This window comes from Prunus avium, chromosome 1, assembly GCF_965620075.1.
Source record: "Prunus avium chromosome 1, drPruAviu1.hap1.1, whole genome shotgun sequence".
In the NCBI taxonomy this organism is placed as follows: domain Eukaryota; kingdom Viridiplantae; phylum Streptophyta; class Magnoliopsida; order Rosales; family Rosaceae; genus Prunus; species Prunus avium.
The window spans coordinates 60,033,527-60,052,595 of NC_142284.1; the positions used below are offsets into that span (position 1 = coordinate 60,033,527).

The 19,069-nt window shown below is 37.0% G+C and overlaps 3 protein-coding genes across 4 annotated transcripts; 1 reads left to right on the forward strand and 2 right to left on the reverse strand.

The window, feature by feature from the left end:
* Nucleotides 1–333: 333 nt before the first annotated feature.
* On the reverse strand, nt 334–5,620 carry LOC110767081 (uncharacterized). Its single transcript, XM_088250275.1, has 4 exons — nt 5,136–5,620; nt 1,690–1,866; nt 1,482–1,557; nt 334–883 (listed from the first exon to the last, which is right to left on the reverse strand). The coding sequence occupies exons 1-4, from the start codon at nt 5,445–5,447 to the stop codon at nt 762–764; spliced, it is 687 nt and encodes a 228-aa protein (XP_088106401.1). The 5' UTR covers nt 5,448–5,620; the 3' UTR covers nt 334–761.
* A 2,789-nt stretch (nt 5,621–8,409) lies between these two features.
* Nucleotides 8,410–11,062, forward strand: LOC110767059 (F-box/kelch-repeat protein At1g22040). 2 transcript variants are annotated; one of them, XM_021970489.2, is made up of 2 exons: nt 8,410–8,651; nt 9,317–11,062. In XM_021970489.2, exon 2 carries the CDS (start codon nt 9,398–9,400, stop codon nt 10,826–10,828), a length of 1,431 nt encoding a protein of 476 aa, XP_021826181.1. In that variant the 5' UTR covers nt 8,410–8,651; nt 9,317–9,397; the 3' UTR covers nt 10,829–11,062. The 2 variants fall into 2 exon arrangements, with proteins under 2 accessions (XP_021826181.1, XP_021826182.1); XM_021970490.2 differs by having other exon boundaries at nt 9,327–11,062.
* Nucleotides 11,063–11,346: 284 nt separating this feature from the next.
* LOC110767060 (aminotransferase ALD1, chloroplastic-like) lies at nt 11,347–15,709 on the reverse strand. The gene is made up of 10 exons (XM_021970491.2): nt 15,571–15,709; nt 15,453–15,478; nt 15,267–15,334; nt 14,809–14,925; nt 13,970–14,032; nt 13,557–13,661; nt 13,357–13,407; nt 12,596–12,913; nt 12,315–12,521; nt 11,347–11,795 (listed from the first exon to the last, which is right to left on the reverse strand). Exons 1-10 carry the CDS (start codon nt 15,639–15,641, stop codon nt 11,502–11,504), a joined length of 1,320 nt encoding a protein of 439 aa, XP_021826183.1. The 5' UTR covers nt 15,642–15,709; the 3' UTR covers nt 11,347–11,501.
* Nucleotides 15,710–19,069: the final 3,360 nt, after the last annotated feature.

The window sequence follows — 19,069 nt, forward strand, 5'->3', positions numbered from 1 at the left end:
GGAATGAAGGCTGGAGGTTGAGATGTTATTTTTGACATCCCAAAAGCAAGATGTCAAATGAATATATATATTTCTTTTCTTTTCTTTTTAATTAAAAATAAATCAACACTAAAATGCAATAAAACAGTAATTTAATTTGACATATCGGGTGGAGTATAAAGCTGTGTAAGATATCAAATTGCCACATCAGCCATCAAATTTAAATTTGATGTTTGGTATTTGACATCTCCCTTGGAGATGCTCTAAGAAATAGGACTTCTCACCATAGAACGACTCAATTAACCAATACCAAAAAGGAACTGGTCAGTTTGGGCCCAGTAGCACATTGTATTTTATGTCAAACATAAATGAAGAGGGAGAAAAACTTCTATATCACTTACCAATCTCGTTCGGTCGTGTGCAATAACTTTTTTACATGACGGGAGGATAGCAAAACTGTGCTATTCCCGTGATATTCAAATCCTTTATATCATGAAGAGGGGTAAAAATTAGAAATTGTCCTTGTATTGTAAATTCTAACTATGATACATCAACATCACTTTGAATTGGCGGTAGGAAAAGGAAAACACATCACCATCAATACGGCTACAGCTCACATGATGATCAAACACACCAACACAAAAACACACCCCCATGACCTCTTTTATTTTTTTTATGGAGGACCACGTTTTGTAATGTTTTACCCACAACGGAGGTAATGGCAAATATTAAAATTGGATCCACTTTTACTTCCATATGGGGTGACCTTGGAATGAATGGATTCAAGAGGGCACTAACTCTGCTTTTTTCACTTTTGAAATGCTTTCCATCACCGCAGATGGTGACACGTGTCCTCTAACTGTTACCATCTTTGTCTCTAGGTCGATACTGAATGATGTAACTCCTGGTATAAAAAGAATTATTAAAAAAAAATTTCCCAAAAGTGTTAATCATTTGCTTAATGTAAAAACTACCCCTTAAACCACCACTTAGCGCGCATGCTAATTGCATTTTTATAAAGAAATTTTTGTCTAAATTATTAAAAAACTACATGAAATGAATTTTAGAAACACATCAAAAGCTCATTTACAACATAACAAAGAAGCTTCGAACTTCCTAAAAATTACAAAGCTGCCATCAATTTTTTAAAACAAACCCAACCTCAAAACCTCATTGAAAAAAAACCCAAAACACTCAATAGGGCATCAAAGTAATCACAATTAAATTCAATAAGGCATGCAATCATTTTTTGGGTTTTTTCAGGTTTGTTTATATAAATTAAATGGTGTAGAATTTATCTATATCACTAGTGCTAAAAATAGGTATATAACTAAATATCTCTTATTTTTATCGTATTAGCACATATTAGTAAACCTTTTATAATGCAATTAATGTCAACAAATCCAAGGAAAAAAGAAACACAAGAAAATGAAAGAAGGAAGGAGAAAAAGTCCTTTGAATTAATGTTGACATATTGATGTAGCAAGCAAAGGCATACGTACCTTCCATTTTAGAAAGATGTTTCTTCACTTTACCAGCACATCCTTGACAGTGAATAGAAACTCTCATAACAACCACCTGCAACAACCAACATATATAACACAATGTTGTCCCTTCTCACCATATAACAAGAAGAGCATTTCGAATAGTATTCATATTCATGGTTGGAAAATTTGATGAGCTTGGTAAATAAAAGAAATTAATCTTTACCTGGAAGACATTGTCGTCGGCGGATGAAGGCCGGACTGAATCTGAATGAGAGGACGGTCTTTTTTCGATCGACTTTGAGGACATTGGCTGCTGATGGGTAAGAGGAAGAAGATCATGATGATGATCAGCTCCCACTTGTTTGCTGGTGGACGGCATAATTAATAAGGGCGATATTTGCTAAAACATAGAGAATATTGAGAGTAGAGAGTGGAAAGTGTAGAGAGAATGAGAGTTGTAGAATATTTTCTGATTTTTCACTTATGTTTCATTACTTACAATCAACACATATATATACAAGTTCCTAAGACATTAGTCAAGCCCCCCAAGTTAGGCAACCAACCAAGTTAGGCAACCAAACTAATTAGGCAACCAAACTAGTCAAGCCCCCCAAATATTGTAGGTGCCAAACATTAATTGACTACATAATTAACACATTAATTTACTACATAATTAACACATTAATTGACTATTGCTAACACTCCCCCTCAAGTTGGTGCATAGATATCATCAATGACCAACTTGCCAAAAGAGAGACTGTCGTTATTAATATTTCCGCATCAAGCTTCTTCTTAATAGAATGTCGATCCACTTCAACATGCCCCCTCACGTGGGACCACTACATGGTGGGCCACACGTGGAGCAAAGGCCACATCGAAGTTAATCATTTCGGTCTGTCGGTGGCAACACCAAATCCAAGTGCAGCCGGTTGGTCGGTAGATCACATAAACCATGCGAACAAGGCAAAGGCAAAACAAAGAACACAGAAACCCTGTGAACACGGCAAAGGTAAGGTAAAGGACACAGAAACCCTGTGAACACGGCAAGGACACAGAAACCCTGTGAACACGGCAAGGGACACAGAAACCCTGTGAACACGGCAAAGGTAAGGTAAAGGACACAGAAACCCTGTGAACACGGCAAGGACACAGAAACCCTGTGAACACGGCAAGGACACAGAAACCAAACCCTAAAATAGGGAAAGGCACGTCAAGGTAAAACCAAACCCTAAAAAGAAAGGGTAAGGCAAGGTAAGGCAAATAAAGGCCAAGCAAAGGCAAGGTGGCAAGGCATGGCAAAGAAAGCCCAGATAAGGCAACAAAACCCTAAAGATAAGGTAAGGCATGACAAAGGTAAGGGCAAGGAAACCCAACCCAAGCAAAGGCAAAGGCAACCAAACCCTAAAAAATAGGGTAAGGCAAGGTAAAGAAAGTCAAGAGCAAAGGCAAGGTCAACGGGCGTGACACAGCGGAAACACACCAGCAAAGGCAAGAACACGGTAGAAGCAACAACAACATTGTCCTCAACAAGAGACAACAACATTGGCAGCAGCAAGAGCAACACTGGTACCAGCAAGAGCAATATAAGGCACTGGCACCAGCAAGACAAGGCAGGGCAGACAACTGTGGCAGTAGCAACAGCAGAGGCAACTTCTCTTCACTCCTCATCTCCCCCTGAAGAGAAGGGGTCGATGAAGCCATATGATCAGTGGTACTGGCACAAGTGAGAGAAATCTAAGACACTGGCACCAGCAAGAGCAATATAACTATCCCCAGCAACACTGTCCCCAACAACTCTCATAACAGGTAGGAGCAACAACACTGTTAACAGCAAAGGGACACAAAAGGCAAGAGCTGGCACCATCAAAGGATGGTGTAAGCAGCAACAACAATACTAGCAGCGTCACAAATACTTCCATTATTGCAGACACAACTTCTCTTCACTCCTCCTCTCCCCCTGAAGAGAAGGGGTTGTCAGAACCATAAAAGCAGTGGCACTTGAGAAACAGAAGCTGACTGAAGCTCAGATGTAGAAGAATCAGTCATGGCAGATAGGTAACTGAATTGCAGGCAGCGGAATAGATGAGCAGCAGTGTCACTCCCCCTCAAATCCGACGACGTATGAGAGTCGAGATTTGGAGAAAGCAACACCGGTAATGACAATAAAGTTGCAGCACCCAAATAAAGTTGCATCTATCTCCCCCTCAAATTTGACACTGGTAGAGGGTCGAGATTTGGAAGAAGAGAAAATGAAATAATAGTAAAGAGACTCAAACATGGCAGTCTCGTGGCAGAAACAAATGCAAGGAAAGGTGGAATGGAGATGGGCAGCCGACAACTGGAGGAAAGGAATAAAAGATGGAGAAGAGTCTGCAACAACCCAAAAAGAAAGAAGAAATAAAAATGAATGAAGGTGGATGACATGTGTATGCACACATAGAGAGAAAGGGACAAATATTGTATAGATAGGGTAGGTGATGTTGACAAGTGTAAGAGGTGTTGAAACGGAAGAGGCATATGGTGCAAAACAAGTCCAATAAAATAAAGGGAAAAGGAAGCCAAGTTATTGGCGTGGGTGTGCATGAGAACGAAGAGATGAGGAGAAAACACCCGTGGGTAACACAGAGAAAAGTGAAAGGCAACAAGGGAGAAGAAATATACCAGACAAAAAATTGGATGGAAATAGAGTGGAAGAAATAATTTAAGGAAATAAAAGGGAATAAAATAAGAAGTATGAGATTGGTGGTGAGAAAAGAAACCATAAAAAAGAGAATAGTAGTATTAAAAAAATGGAATGTTACAAGTAAGACACCTATCACGTGGGCACAAGAGGAAATGATGAAGAAAGGCAATATGTGATAAGAAACAAACAAACAAAAAAGGAACCCACCAAAAAAAGAGACAAAGAAAGGGTGCTAAAAAACGAGAAGGAGAAAGAGAGCTCAAGATAGCAGCAAAGAAGATAGAGACCAGCAGAAAAGTCAAAGAAAAAACATAAGGAAGCTCGTTAGAGCTTGAGAGATGATGCAAACACCAGAGTGGCTGTGCAAAGGGAACAACGGCAGTAGTGTAGCTCGGCATGACAGAGACAAGGCCGAGTAGGAAAAGGCTCAGCGAGCGGTGACGAGGCTCGCGGAGGAAAGGAAATGGCTCGGTGAGCGATGATGAGGCTCACGGAGGAAAGAGATCATGGTGATCAAGGAACGTAGTGCCCATAGGAAACAAATTAGGCCATCGTGGCCAAGGGACTTATTGCCCATACAAATAAAGAGAGGAAATTTAACAGAAACAAGAGAATTTACAGCAACATGAAAAAAACGCCAACGACTCTCAATTTGATAGAGGATCTTAAGGATTAGCCATAGGCTCTGATACCATGCTAAAACATAGAGAATATTGAGAGTAGAGAGTGGAAAGTGTAGAGAGAATGAGAGTTGTAGAATATTTTCTGATTTTTCACTTATGTTTCATTACTTACAATCAACACATATATATACAAGTTCCTAAGACATTAGTCAAGCCCCCCAAGTTAGGCAACCAACCAAGTTAGGCAACCAAACTAATTAGGCAACCAAACTAGTCAAGCCCCCCAAATATTGTAGGTGCCAAACATTAATTGACTACATAATTAACACATTAATTTACTACATAATTAACACATTAATTGACTATTGCTAACAATATTTTGTCATGATCATCAACATGATGATGAGGAGGAGGAGGAGAAGTGAGGAGCCTGGAGTAGTAGTATTTGTTGCTGTTGAGCAATGATCTTGTGTAGTTTGTGCGATTGAAATTAGTATCAAAATTATTATTAAGACTACTAGTAGATGATCTTCTAGGCACCATAACTGAGCGAGCATCGGCTCTACTCATACAAACCGCAGTCGCTGCCGGAGACTGGCACATGAAGCCCCTCATGATCATCATCTTCTTATCCTTCTTCTCCTTAGTACTAGTAGAACTGTTTTTTATGTTCATGGCTAGCTATCTAGAGAGAGAGAGAGAGAGAGAGAGAGAGAGAGGAGATAAGGTAGTATTGGATAGGCAGGATTAGCTAAGTGGTAAGTTATATATTAAAGCAAATAGTAAAAGGATACAGAACGTATTTGAATGTTTTGTCAAGGTTAGGTTAACCAGCTGGTAAAGCTAAATAACAGTAGAGTGTATATATATATATATATATATATATATATGATGAGTAATGTAAGAAGCATATATATAAAAGTAGATATATATAAATGATATGAGAAAGTACTAAAAGTCTGAAACATGCTGTGTTTATGAGTTAGCTTACAGCAGGAGGGTTTGGCAGGCATCAGTTGCATTGCCAGTTTCATTTCTAGTACACCACTACACTCTGTGTTTTGAATGACTTCAACCATCCTGTCTCTTCTCTATTTAATGGTCCCTTCCCTTCAGAGACATTGCCTATATTCATATTTATCTCATGAAAATGACTCTAGTTGACTCCATCGATCCAATAATACCCCACCTCTCTCTCTCTCTCTCTCTCTCTCTCTCTATATATATATATATCTTATGATTAATTTTTTTTTTTGTCACTGTGTTTTTCAAAATTTATAATTTATAGACATTTTGTTATCATCCATTAAGTTTTTATTTTAAATTTTTTAGGAAGCATCTTTAGACTTCTTCCTCTAACTCAACGAGTTAGGGTATATTGTGCTATTAGGGGTTAACATATTGAGAGAAATCTTGGGTTGAAATTGAAATTGTGAGGTATAATCAAATTAAAATGAAATCAACAACTTCTCAATATATTTTTGGTGCTTTATCACCTTGATTACGTCTGCTTGCCATCTGAAGTCACAATACACTTTTCACTCAATCGATTCGAGCTTCAATATAGCATCTAATCTACGACCTTATACCTCACAATTCTAATTTCAACCCAAAATTTCCCCCAATTTGTTAAACCCTAATAGCACAGTATACCCTAACTCGTAAAAACATAAAAATAAAAACTGCACTTAAATAAAGTTAATGGAAGATAATAGAATGTCTATAAATTGTAAATTTTGGGAAACACAATAATCAATTTTGCTAAAATTTTTTTTCAGTGATCAAATTGAATTTTCGTGTAAAGTTCGGTGACAAAAAAAGTATTCGACCATGTATCTTAATTTTTTGTGATATATAAGTGTACCACGTCCTTTTGGTAAATGCTACCTGCTACCAAACAGAATGGGCCGGGATTCTTGACTATTTTCATACATATGGTATGGAAGGCTAGCTATTTTTTGTTTTTGAAAATACAAGGGACAAAGAGGATCCCTGCGGATCCTTAAAGCATATAAATTAAATTTTATTCTAAATTACAAAACACAACTAGGAAAGTTTGAGAACCAAATATAAGGATTATCAAATTGATGTCCAAGATTAGCTAGACTATCATCTACCATGTTAGATTTCTCTGTAAACATATTGAATAAGAACCATCAAAATTGATTTTTGTTGTAAATTCATAGGTTATGATGCCTACTATAATGCCCTCCATAATAGCCATCATAAGTCCACTATAATTCCTCTAATTATCATGGTAGGATTGTAACCTATATGCACTACAATATTTATCATTTGTAATTATGCCTTGTAACCACCACTTATGGGTGGTAAATGATGATGTATTTCCTATGCCTATAATTAGTAGACACTAAAGATGAATAAGAGAGTAGAGAGCCTTGAGCTATTGGGAACTACTCTTTACCTTTTCCATGAAATGAAAATGATCCAATTGCTTCAAAATTGAATACTTTGATTAAGTTATGAATTCGAATTCAAGTTTAATATTTTTGCAAAGTATTCAAATGTTAAAAGTTCAAAAATATTTAGAATTCTTGAAGAACCTATAGAATTTCTCTCAAAGCATACAAAAATTTATATGAATAGCTTATTATGCCATATAACTTGTAATGCTTTTATCATCATACAGGTAACATATGAGCTCATTTTATTATTGTATTTGATTATATTCTTACTTATTAAAGAGAGTGTATGAATTATTTTATGAATCTTTCTAACCATTTAATATAGTGAAATGTTTTATGAAAATAGCCTAGATGTTGTTGGTATTACTCTAATCTCAAGAGAGATTAAATGAATGACAACACTTATACATTCTGCAATGGTATGGAAGCAATTTTTATACAAAGCATTATCGAAGCTCACTCTATAGGAGACAAACATGTGACCAATATCATTTGTACTGCATCTTCAAATTAATTCAACCACGCCGTTATCAACGGGAGCATTCAACAATTTTCTACATACAAGATATGCGTAATGTGGGCATCAAGACCGAAAAACCGGAAAATTGGAACACCGAGCCGTACATGATTGGAAAAAACCGTGTTGACTTAAAAATTAACAAATTGACATTGAACTGAACTAGACCGATTCAAACTTAAAAATTAAGCCTAAAAAATAAATTTTCAGTTGGAATTTGTAAAAAATAAAAGTTGAAAAATATATAATAAAAAATCCGGTCCAAAACCAGAAAAAGCACGGAAATCGGTTTAAACTGAACCGACCAATTTCATAAAAAAAAATTCAGCAAATCTAAACTGAACCGCACTAATTGAATAGCATCGGTTTTTGTGTGAGATGGAAACCAAATCGGACCGGACTGCACCCATCCCCTACATATGCACACTGTACTCTTTCCCTTTGATTAGATTTTTATCCCACCGAATTTTTTCTACAAAGGTTTTAACGAGTCAAAATAAGCACGTCCATGAGGTGTTCGAAACCTCATGACCCCAACTTCAAATATATTTAGGAACTTTTTGCTACTGCCAGTTCGGTTGGATCAAACCGTGAGCCGAACTGTTCTTCACCAAGCCGATTCAGGCGGTTTTTGGGTTAAAAATTCCAGTCCTATTTGTAGTTGTGTTATATTCTGTAAAAACAAAAAAATTACTTCAGAAATGTGATGAACACCTGGACTGCGTTGCAGCGAATCAGATGAGTTCGGTGACACACGCAAACAAGCAAAAATTGTAATAAAGAAAAGAAAAAACAAATAAAGTGAGCAGGACGGAGGGGATTGAGGAAGGAATTGCGTGAAAAAGCCAATGACTCTTGGTACTGCCTCGCTATTAAGCTTCGCAGCAAGCACAAGAACACAGCTTCTCGTTGCCGTTTAATTTCTCAAATTCTCAGGTGAACAGTCTCGATTTGCTCTCTTCTCTTTTTTTTGCTGATCAATTTCCTTGTCTCAATTTTGGTTGATTTTGTCGAAGGATTGAATATTCATTTATGAAATTGAAGTTTTAAGGGGTTGTGTCGAATTTTTCTGTTTGATGATCAAGAAAATTGAGACAAACAAATAAGAAAGTGAATTTCTTTTGTAAATTTTAGACTTTTAGCTGTGAAGATGAAATGGGTTTGCTGTATTTGGAGGATAAAGCAAGGCTGAGGAAGCTCCGGGTTCATCTTGTTTCAATTGCTATGGCCAGTGCTTTTTTTTTTGTTCGGATATGCCCATTTAGTTGATGATATCTTATGAACCTTTTTTTTTCTTCTTTGATCTGAATATTTTAAGACTGACGATTTATCTTTTTTTCTTATATAATTTAGCTGTTAGAAACATTGATTGATTTTATGAGGCTTTTATAATATTTGGGTGCTTGTCAAATCTTGAATTGAAGGAGGCAATATGGTGGACAAGGTTGTTTCAAGTGATTTGCATTGCAGTCTCTTGCTTGCTCGTTTCTCTTTTTGTTTTTGTTTTTTTTCAAATGAAAATGTGATTTGCTTTTTGGTAATTGACGTTGGACATTGATTCTTAATTCCTCATACGATCCCTTATTTATTTAGATTTTCAGTTTTTTGTAGATATGATGGTAGAATTGTGATTGAAGAGGTTCAATTTGATTATAATCTAACGAGGTTGGAGGAAGATACCCATGGGGACTATTTTGAGCTTGAACCATTCCAGGACTAGAGGGAATGAACCTTATGAGGTTTTACAGAGTGCACCATGCAAGAGGCCAAGGTTGTCTTCAAGCTTTTATGAGAAAAACCCGAGATTGATTCCCTGCCTTCCTGACGAGATATCTATTCAGATTCTTTCCAGAATACCTAGGATCCACTATTTGAAATTGAAGTCGGTGTCACGGACCTGGAAAGCCACTATTTTGAGTGCTGAACTTTTCTCTTTGAGAAAAGAGATGGGAACAACAGAGGAATGGCTTTATATATTAACAAAGGTCGCAAATGATAAGCTCATATGGTATGCTCTTGATCCTCTGGCCAGAAGATGGCAAAGGTTGCCACCAATGCCAAATGTTTCTCGTGAAGATGAATCTAGGAAGGGTTTAGCTGCCCTTAGAATGTGGAACATGGCAGGCTCAAGTATCAGGATTACAGATGTCATCATGGGTTGGCTTGGGAGGAAGGATGCAATGGATCGAATGCCATTTTGTGGTTGCTCTGTTGGGGCTGTTGATGGCTGCCTCTATGTGCTAGGGGGATTTTCCAAGGCTTCAGCCCTGAGATGTGCATGGCGATATAACCCAGTTACAAACTCTTGGAGTGAATCAAGTCCAATGTCAATTGGTAGAGCTTATTGTAAGACAGGCATCTTAGATGATAAACTTTATGCTGTTGGAGGGGTTACTAGGGGTCATGGTGGATTGACCCCTCTTCAATCAGCTGAAGTATTTGATCCAAAAACAGGTGTGTGGTCCCAAATACCAAGCATGCCCTTTACGAAAGCTCAGGTCTTACCGACTGCATTTTTGGCTGATCTGCTCAAGCCTATTGCTACTGGAATGACTTCATACAGGGGAAGGTTGTATGTTCCACAGAGTTTATACTGCTGGCCCTTTTTTGTTGATGTTGGAGGAGAGGTTTATGATCCTGAGGCGAATTCATGGGTTGAAATGCCCATTGGCTTGGGGGAGGGTTGGCCGGCAAGACAGGCAGGGACGAAAATGAGTGCCACTGTTGATGGTGAATTGTATGCACTGGATCCTTCTAGTTCTCCTGATAATGCAAAGATCAAGGTATACGATTACCTAGCTGATGATTGGAAAGTTGTTGCAGAAGATGTTCCAATTCGTGACTTCACTGAATCAGAGTCTCCCTATTTGCTTGCTGGATTCCTGGGGAAGCTTCATGTGATCACAAAGGATGCCAATCAAAATATTGCTGTTCTGCAGGTGTATGTGCAGAACCATGTTGCTTCCATCTCAGCAGCTTCATCCTCATCACTCGTTGACCCCATTGAACATGCTGGACGACCAACAGAATCAGAACTAGATCTTTGGAAGGTAATTGCCACAAGGAGTGCACTGGCGACTGAACTGGTTAGCTGTCTGGTCCTTGATATTTGATGATTGCACTTCTCTTAATATTGTGAGTACAGCTCAACACGGAAAGTGTTGGTTGATATGATTGCTGTAAGTTTTTCTTACCCTTTTTATCCTTTCAAAGTGTGAAATTAGCATCAACTCACTGTGATAGCTCTTTACTGGATGTAAGCAAAATTATAAGGTTCAGGATATAGCGTACTCTCTCCATATTCATAGTATAAGGCCGGTTGTCTCAATCTATTTCCTTTTCCGTTCTATCATGTTGTTTTTGAATTTATTTCGTAGTTAGCTCAATTATCTCTAGGTTACATTAAATACACATTTTTAGTATTTTCTTTATGTTTGATGGTGGTACATCAGATATTGATGCATTTCTACTGAGAATGGGATGTTGGCCAGGAGGGATCCTGAGCAATTTTTGGTTGCAGAACTAGTTAGATTAGTTGGGCACGGCACTGTGTTTGCCCCTTGCACGGCACTGTGTTCGAATACCCCTCAAAGAAATTTAGAATAATTTAAAATATCGACTTGTCATCACGAAGAAGGTATCTTTGTTTTGGTCGTGTACGTGAAAAAGAAAGGAAAAGCCAATGACAAAAGTATATTTATTACAAGCCAACGATGTTCTGAGATATCAAACTGTAAAGTTGGGCCAACCCAAGCTCATCTGATTTAGCCATGCTAACTGTGCTTCTTATAGAAATAGGGATTTAAGCCTAGATGAGGCCTCCAGAATAGACTCTCTGTGGCCAAAAGCACTAATTCTCAGGAACTCCTCACCAGATGGACCAAAACCAGAGCCTGGAATTGTAATTATGTGTGCTTTCTCAAGAACTTTGGTGCATACATCCCAAGAATTTGAGCCTGGAAAATGCACCCAAATATAGGGAGCATTTGTGCCGCCATATACTTTTAGACCCACAGAAGCAAATGTTTCAACCAATATCTTTGCATTCTCCATGTAGTAGTCAACCAGAGAACGCACAGCCTGAAACACAATTTTCCATTAACATTATAAAAATGCTAGACATTTCAATACTAAACTGTTAAGAATCCATAGGTAGAACTTGCCCCTAAAAACCGACTGGTAAGGGAAGGGTGCCCAAGAGCTCTTAAACCATTCTGGGATATATTATTTTTTCAATGTGAGATCTTGAGTCCTAACATAAAATCACCCCTATGTATATAAAGAAGTAAAAGCCTTTGGGGTTTTCTTGGGTTTGGAAAGTATGTATACACAATGCATATTATGAAAATGTCAATTATTTGTGGAGATTTATGTCCTTTGAAAGACTTTGCAGCCACGTAAGTGTTCTTCTTCTATTGTTACTATGAAAATACTCATGATTGAGTGAAAATGGAAATGAGCATGGAAAGTAGGAAACATTGAAATGAAGTGGACACATGCAAAATCTTCATGCACACTCACAGGCACACAAAGAATCAACATTAAAGCTGAATATAGATCGGTTCACTTGTTCTGTTTATTTTGGACTTTAAAACTTACCAGGAAACCCTCTGAGGAAAGACATGCCAGTCCACCAGCTTGAGCAATATTGGACGCCCCATTGAAGCAAGTGCACACAATGCGATTGAAGTCATGTATAACAGGGAACCCATTTGAGTACAAGACCTCCTCAGGAACAACTGTCCAACCTAGCCGGACACCGGTGAACCCAGCAAATTTTGAGAATGATGAAATTTCAATGGCAACCTGCAAAACCATGATTATATAAACTCAAAGCATGCACTAAAGTAGTAAAGAAAAACAAAAAAAAACTCATGTACCTCTCTAGCACCAGGAATTTCATAAATTGATCGAGGGCTACCATCTTTTATATAAGATGAATAAGCAGAGTCAAAGATAATAATTGATCCATTCTCCCTTGCAAAATTTACAAGTTGTTCTAATTGCTTCCTTGTTGCTGCATGACCCGTGGGGTTGTTTGGAGAGCAAAAAAAGATAATGTCTGCTCTTGAAGTGGTTGCCAAGTCAGGAAAGAAGTTATTGTGGGGTCCACATTTCATGTATTCAATTCTCCCATACCTCCCAGCTTCATCTTCAACACCAGCCTGACCTATTATGACACTTGAGTCTATGTAAGCCTGCCATGAATATGTACCATTCCACATCAGAATATGCATGAGCTGTGTTAAGTTCATGATTTGGTTGTATCCATACTCAAGAGGAAAATGTAGCATCCATTGGGAAACTTTCTATTGTAAAATCGTATCGAAAAGAATATGAATCCCCAATAGAATGTGTTAATGAATTGAAAAGAAAAAAAATATCATAATTGTCTTGAATGTCACTTTGCATATAATTCTGAGGCATTCTCAATAAGCTTTTGTCTGGAAACATAAGTCTAGCAACATAAGATTACCCAATATCAGGGTTTCCAGAACACTACAGAGCAGCATGCTTAGCATCCATCACTTGGCATTGAAGAAGATTTGGTGACATTTCGTTACATAAGCTACTAGTATAGTGGTATGCAGTAAAAAAAAAGCGACGTAAACTCGTAGTATTTAGAATTATAAGAATTCACCGGAAAGGATGGATCCTGCACAGCAATCGTCACGTTGGAACCCAGCAGTAGCTGTAAATACCACATAAGGGAAATCATTGTTTCTAGCATTGTAGTAATTTTCAGAATTTAAGACAGGAAAGAGTGAGCGACACTTGAAACTGAAAAACCAAAAAATAGAAAAGATAACTAGCATCCACCAAACTTAAACGGTTGAGTACCTGAAGCCGAGTAATGTCACTCTGTGCGCCATCTGATACAAAAACTTCTGTGTCTTTTATGGGCAGATCTTTATAGAATTCCTTTGCAATTGCCTTCCGCAATGCCTATGTAGAAATGATAGAAGTTTTATGTCATAAAAAGTACCAAGTGAGGACACCATCTGGCTGCAACACACACACACACGCATGTATATGGTAACACTTTCTACTCTAGAGTTATGTTGCGAGACTGTGAATGTGGACCACACATTCTAGTAAAAACTAACGTGATCAATAGTCAAAATTCACAATCTGGCAAGAGAATTTTTCTAAATTATATAAATTTGATGCACCGCTGTACCCAAAAAATAGTAACTAATTTGATGCACCAGATGATAAATGCTAAACCAAGCAGTATGGCATGTACTATGTACCTTGTTGCCTTGCTCAGGGCCATATCCTGTATAACCGTCCACAGTTGAAAGGGCGTGTGCATACTGCAAAACACCAAAGTATTAAACATTCCAATCCTTCAAAAAGTCCATCCAATTTTTTTCTCTTAACAGTTAATATGATCAACTTGAACATAGTTGAAAAACCAAAATCCCTCATTTAAATAGACATATCCAATTGCAACCTAAATGAGATGTGTACATTGTGTTGTGCTGAGGATGTATTCATATAACAAGAGACTACTGATGTGTTCACAACTAGCCCTGTAAACAGTAAGCACATAAATCCGGAAATGCATCATCTCCATAACCAGGTTTCATATCCGAAAACTAGCATCTTCTCATACAAACAGGGCATCAGACATTCAATCAATTAGATGTTCTTGATGACAATAAAACTGTCCAAGGCAGAAATTCAATCTTCGATGAAAATTTTGTGATTTATACACAGGATACGAATACTTTTAACCGTATAACAGTAGTAAAAACTGATATCTCAAAAGAAATGTTTACCACCTAATAACATTTGGTTTCTAGTGCACCTTTTACTAGGATTTCAACACAATAACACCTTATGCACTTTTACCAGACCGTACGATATCCCTCTGCCTGAACAGAACATAGCCCTCAGTGAGTTTACATCAAATTATTTCTGCACAAATTTAAAATTACTAATTTGTCTGTGTCCATGCACAGAACAGAATTCCACCTTAAGGCTATTTAATCTTGGTGCAATTTAGGACACAATCAAACACTAAACTAGAAAAATATAGAAATATAATATCTACATTGAAAGTAAAAATTCAGTTGAAATTACTAACATTAGCCATGCTTGATGTGATGATTTGTGGTACTGGTTCTGTTGTATCACCAATCCCAAGGCTTATCAACTTTGCATTTGGGAACTTCTCAATGTGTTGAACCTCAAGCCTTGAAATCTGAATTAATGACAAAAGAATGATGAGCGGTAAGAGATCTCAGGTGATCAAGAGGACACTCAAAGTGCTGAATTAGCAAAGTAAAAGAGACATAAATTTGCTAGACTATATAAATCAACACTAAAATTGAGCTGTGGAGGCAATAAAAGTATCATATTTTGCAGGACAATTTGATTAAAAGAGTATTATAAAGCTTCGATCGAGTATAAATAATACTGAAAGTTTAAAGTCAAACCAAATGCATATTCAACCAAACTGAGGAAAGAAAAGGGAATGTAAATAGATTGTTATATCCAAGAAAAATAACAAAAGTAGAAATGAATGAAATGTCATAAAATCACCTCAGGAAACAAATAGCCATTCCGCAATTTCTCCATGTTTACATTGCGGGGTACCTTTGTACGACAACCTGGTTTTAATTACACTTGATCATGTTAGAGATCAAATCAAACATTGAAAAAATTATGATATATGTGTGTGTGCGGGGATAATCGAATGAGGCGATGGAGAAATAGTGCAATTCATACCAAGTAGGTCCTTTTGGGTCTTGAAACTGCATAACAATTACAAACCAAGAAGAAGAAAATAAGGTTACAGATTAACAGAAGAACAATGACATTACTATCTGTGCAAGCAGAAAAGTACCTGGCCTGAACAATAACAGGCTGCAATATGATTGCATGGGACACTAATGTACTAGCAGGAAACTTGTACATTTTCAGTTTGGATTATTGCTCCGGTGAAAAACTTGTATCAGATTCTTTTTGTGATTTGAGACAAGTTGTAGCAAGATTGTTACCAGTCCATATATAGGACACATAATATATATATATATAGAATGTGCATTTACCTGCAACATAGTCTATCAAACTTTGTCCATAATAAATTAAAGAATATGTCAAGCTCAAGCTTGATCCATATTTTATGTCAAGGAGGTGACCACTGCATGAAATTCTGCAGTAGACAGTCCCCTCATAAGCAATGACATGTGCATAAGCACTTGTGTGGAATGGGGATAGCACTGTTTTGCTATTCCCGGCCAATCATGGTATCCCATTTCTCACAAGTTATTTTGATAACATGTAAGATCAAATGGTTCACACCATATTTCCACAAATAGTGCTATCCCCACCCAATCACAGTATGCCATATGTGATAACTTTTTCACTTGACATACCGTGATTGGCAGGGGATAGCAAAACAGTGATATCCCGTATCACACTATTTTTTCTGATAACATTTAAGATCAAATGGTTCACACCACATTTCCACATCCAACATTTATTTTCTTGATAATAGTTGTTGAACCAGAACATGTATGTCATTTGTCAATTTTTAAGTATTACCACTCCTCTATTTTCCACACCACCTAATTTCCTTTTTCAATATTTTCTCCAGTGACCTTATCGACTTGGTTAATGCATGGAAAGTGCATTGAGGTTCTTTCCTTGATGCAAAGGAAACCTTTTAAATTGGGTTGTCTTTTTATGTAAGAGGGGAAGAAAATGCAAAGAAGAAAACAAGAACACTTATTCCAACTTTTATTAATAAGACCATACATGTTGTTTTCTTTTTGGATTATACCACTGGGATTCCATGCACTTTGGACCTTCAAAAACCTGTGTTCAAGAACATGTGCATGATTACGACTCATAGAACAAACAAAAAAAAGGAAAAAAAAAGGAAGATTACTTTGCAGTTAATTAGAGTTAAAAAGTCAAGGACATTTGGATACAAAGTTAATGTTGAGACAATATTCAAGCTTAAACTAGAGAAGTAATCAGAGGACTAACTAGGAAGGTGCTTGTAGCAAATCTGCACTTGAGGTCTAAGGTTCAATTCCCTCCTCCCTAGTATCGCTTGTATAAAAAGAAAAAAAGAAATTATCCGAGGACTAATCTGCAGAGTGTCTAAGTCAGCTCTACTTTCAGGCCTTTCATCAAACAGTTAGAAATCAATAAGAAGATCCATATAATGAAATAGAGTATAATATATATCCCACACATACTTAATGCCATTGAAATTTCAGAGCATATGTTCCAGGAAATTGTAAACCAACTAATCATGCATGAATGCCACAAATGTCTAAAATTGACCACGACAACACTTCAAGACTACTCTACTCTGCATCGTCTATTAAAGTGAACCCAACTATAATTAGGATATAAACTAGATTTTTTCCACAAAATATCTTATAATTTAGGATTTAACGTCAACCATGAGCTGCGGAATTCAAAGAAAATACCTTTTATTAAAATGAATTTGTCTGGCTGGTATGAAAGGATTGAAGTAAATAAAATAAAGTGATGAAATCTTCCGACCAGGACCAAACCAACAACAAAAAAAAGTAATGATATCCAATGGGCGTTGAACAAATGTTGTTGTGAGGAAAGGACCTAGCTTAGATTAAAGAAAGTAGAGTCAACTACAAAAAAGAATTCCACAAAACATAATATTCTTTTTTGGAAATATTTTTGCTCATCACTTTAACTCAAGGTGTATCTTTACCACACTTGACACGTGTTCATAGGCCTAACCATAATTAACTATTTGCTTTGTATTTATGGAGCCATAGTTATAGTCATGGACATGTGTCAAGTGTTGAGTAGGGTGGGGATGGTACACCTTGGGTTAAAGTGGTGAGCAAAAATGCTCTCTTCTTATTTAGGTTTGGTTTTCGCAATGGACCAAAATGATAGACCTTGTTACGCTTTGCCTTCTAAACTTCCAATTTGATTTTGAGCCCCCTAATCTTTCAAAAGGTGACTATCATACATAAGAAAGTAGCACCACCTATGGAAAGTAGCATCAATTATATGTGTACAAATTCTAGTCTTTTAATCCTAATTTTATGGTGTGTTTGGATGGTGTATTCTAACTTTCATTGAATTCTTAATACGGAGGAAAAGTAATTGAGTTCAACGAGATCAAAGGTTGATCGAGTTGAAGTCTTTTTCTGAGCAAAAAGTTGTGTCCATGTGTTTTGCCATTCTGCTATATAGCCTCCTTGGTGTTTGAATCTGCACACTTGGTGAAGAGATCTGTTGTCAGTCCTTCTTTTGCAGGTAGAGCTGGTAAACTTGAGTGCTTTGATCCTTCCGTTGATGGTGAGAAATGCTTCAGTATGGCCTCGACAAGTTGGCTCAGTAGAGATTCATGGCTCAAATCGCAATTAATGTGGTTGTTCAATCTTTCTTTTGCTGCCTGATTTCTTCCCAGTTGTTGAAGTCGACTTTAAAGCTTTTATTTTGGGCAAAGTGTCTTTACCCGGGTAAAACCCCCTTTAAACCTTGGATAACAGAAAGACAAATGTTATTGGGATGACTACGATCTTGGGCCTTTCTTTTAAACCCAATTCTCTCTTTAGTATAACATGTGGCCCAAAGCTCATCCTAGATTTTAAAAATCCCTTAATGGTCTTGTTTCCATTTTTGGCCCAAACATTCCCCTCTAAGAGAATGACATGTGCGAACAGCTGTAAGGCGTTGTAAGGATCCGTTTCGGAATACTTCTTTAGGAAGCACTTCTTCTGCCCATAAAAATATATTCTTTATTCAAGTGCTTGTCTATGTTATAAAATAATTTATATGCATCATATCATATACTCTTTAATGGCATAAAAACTTGTATGAAACGGGGATAACACTGTTTTGCTATCCCCCAACGAATCCCAGATTGTCGTGTGAAAAAATTATTACGCGTGGCATAATGTGATTGACCAAGATAGCAAAATAGTGATATCCTCATTTCATGTAAGCGTTTCTCCTTCTGTCCAGATTGCAAAAGAAAAGACATTCCAAATCCCTTCTCCAATCCGAGACTATTGTGTTAAGTCTATTAAGGAGAGTATATTCAATTGAGATTTTAACATATTGTAATGACATGATTTTAAAGTAATGAGTTTCAACCGGATTTGTAATTATATGATTTTAATATATTGCAATTACATGATTTTACTTATGATTTTATTCACTAGGATTTTACTTATGATTTTAATATATTACAATTATAGGATTTTACTTTATATTGCTCACCACATTAACCAAAGGTGTATGCTCGCCGCCACCCTTAAAAGTTGCCTGTCTTATCCTTCTCAGAATCTCTTCTTCTGCAGTGCACTAGTACTTGTAACCAACCAGCCACA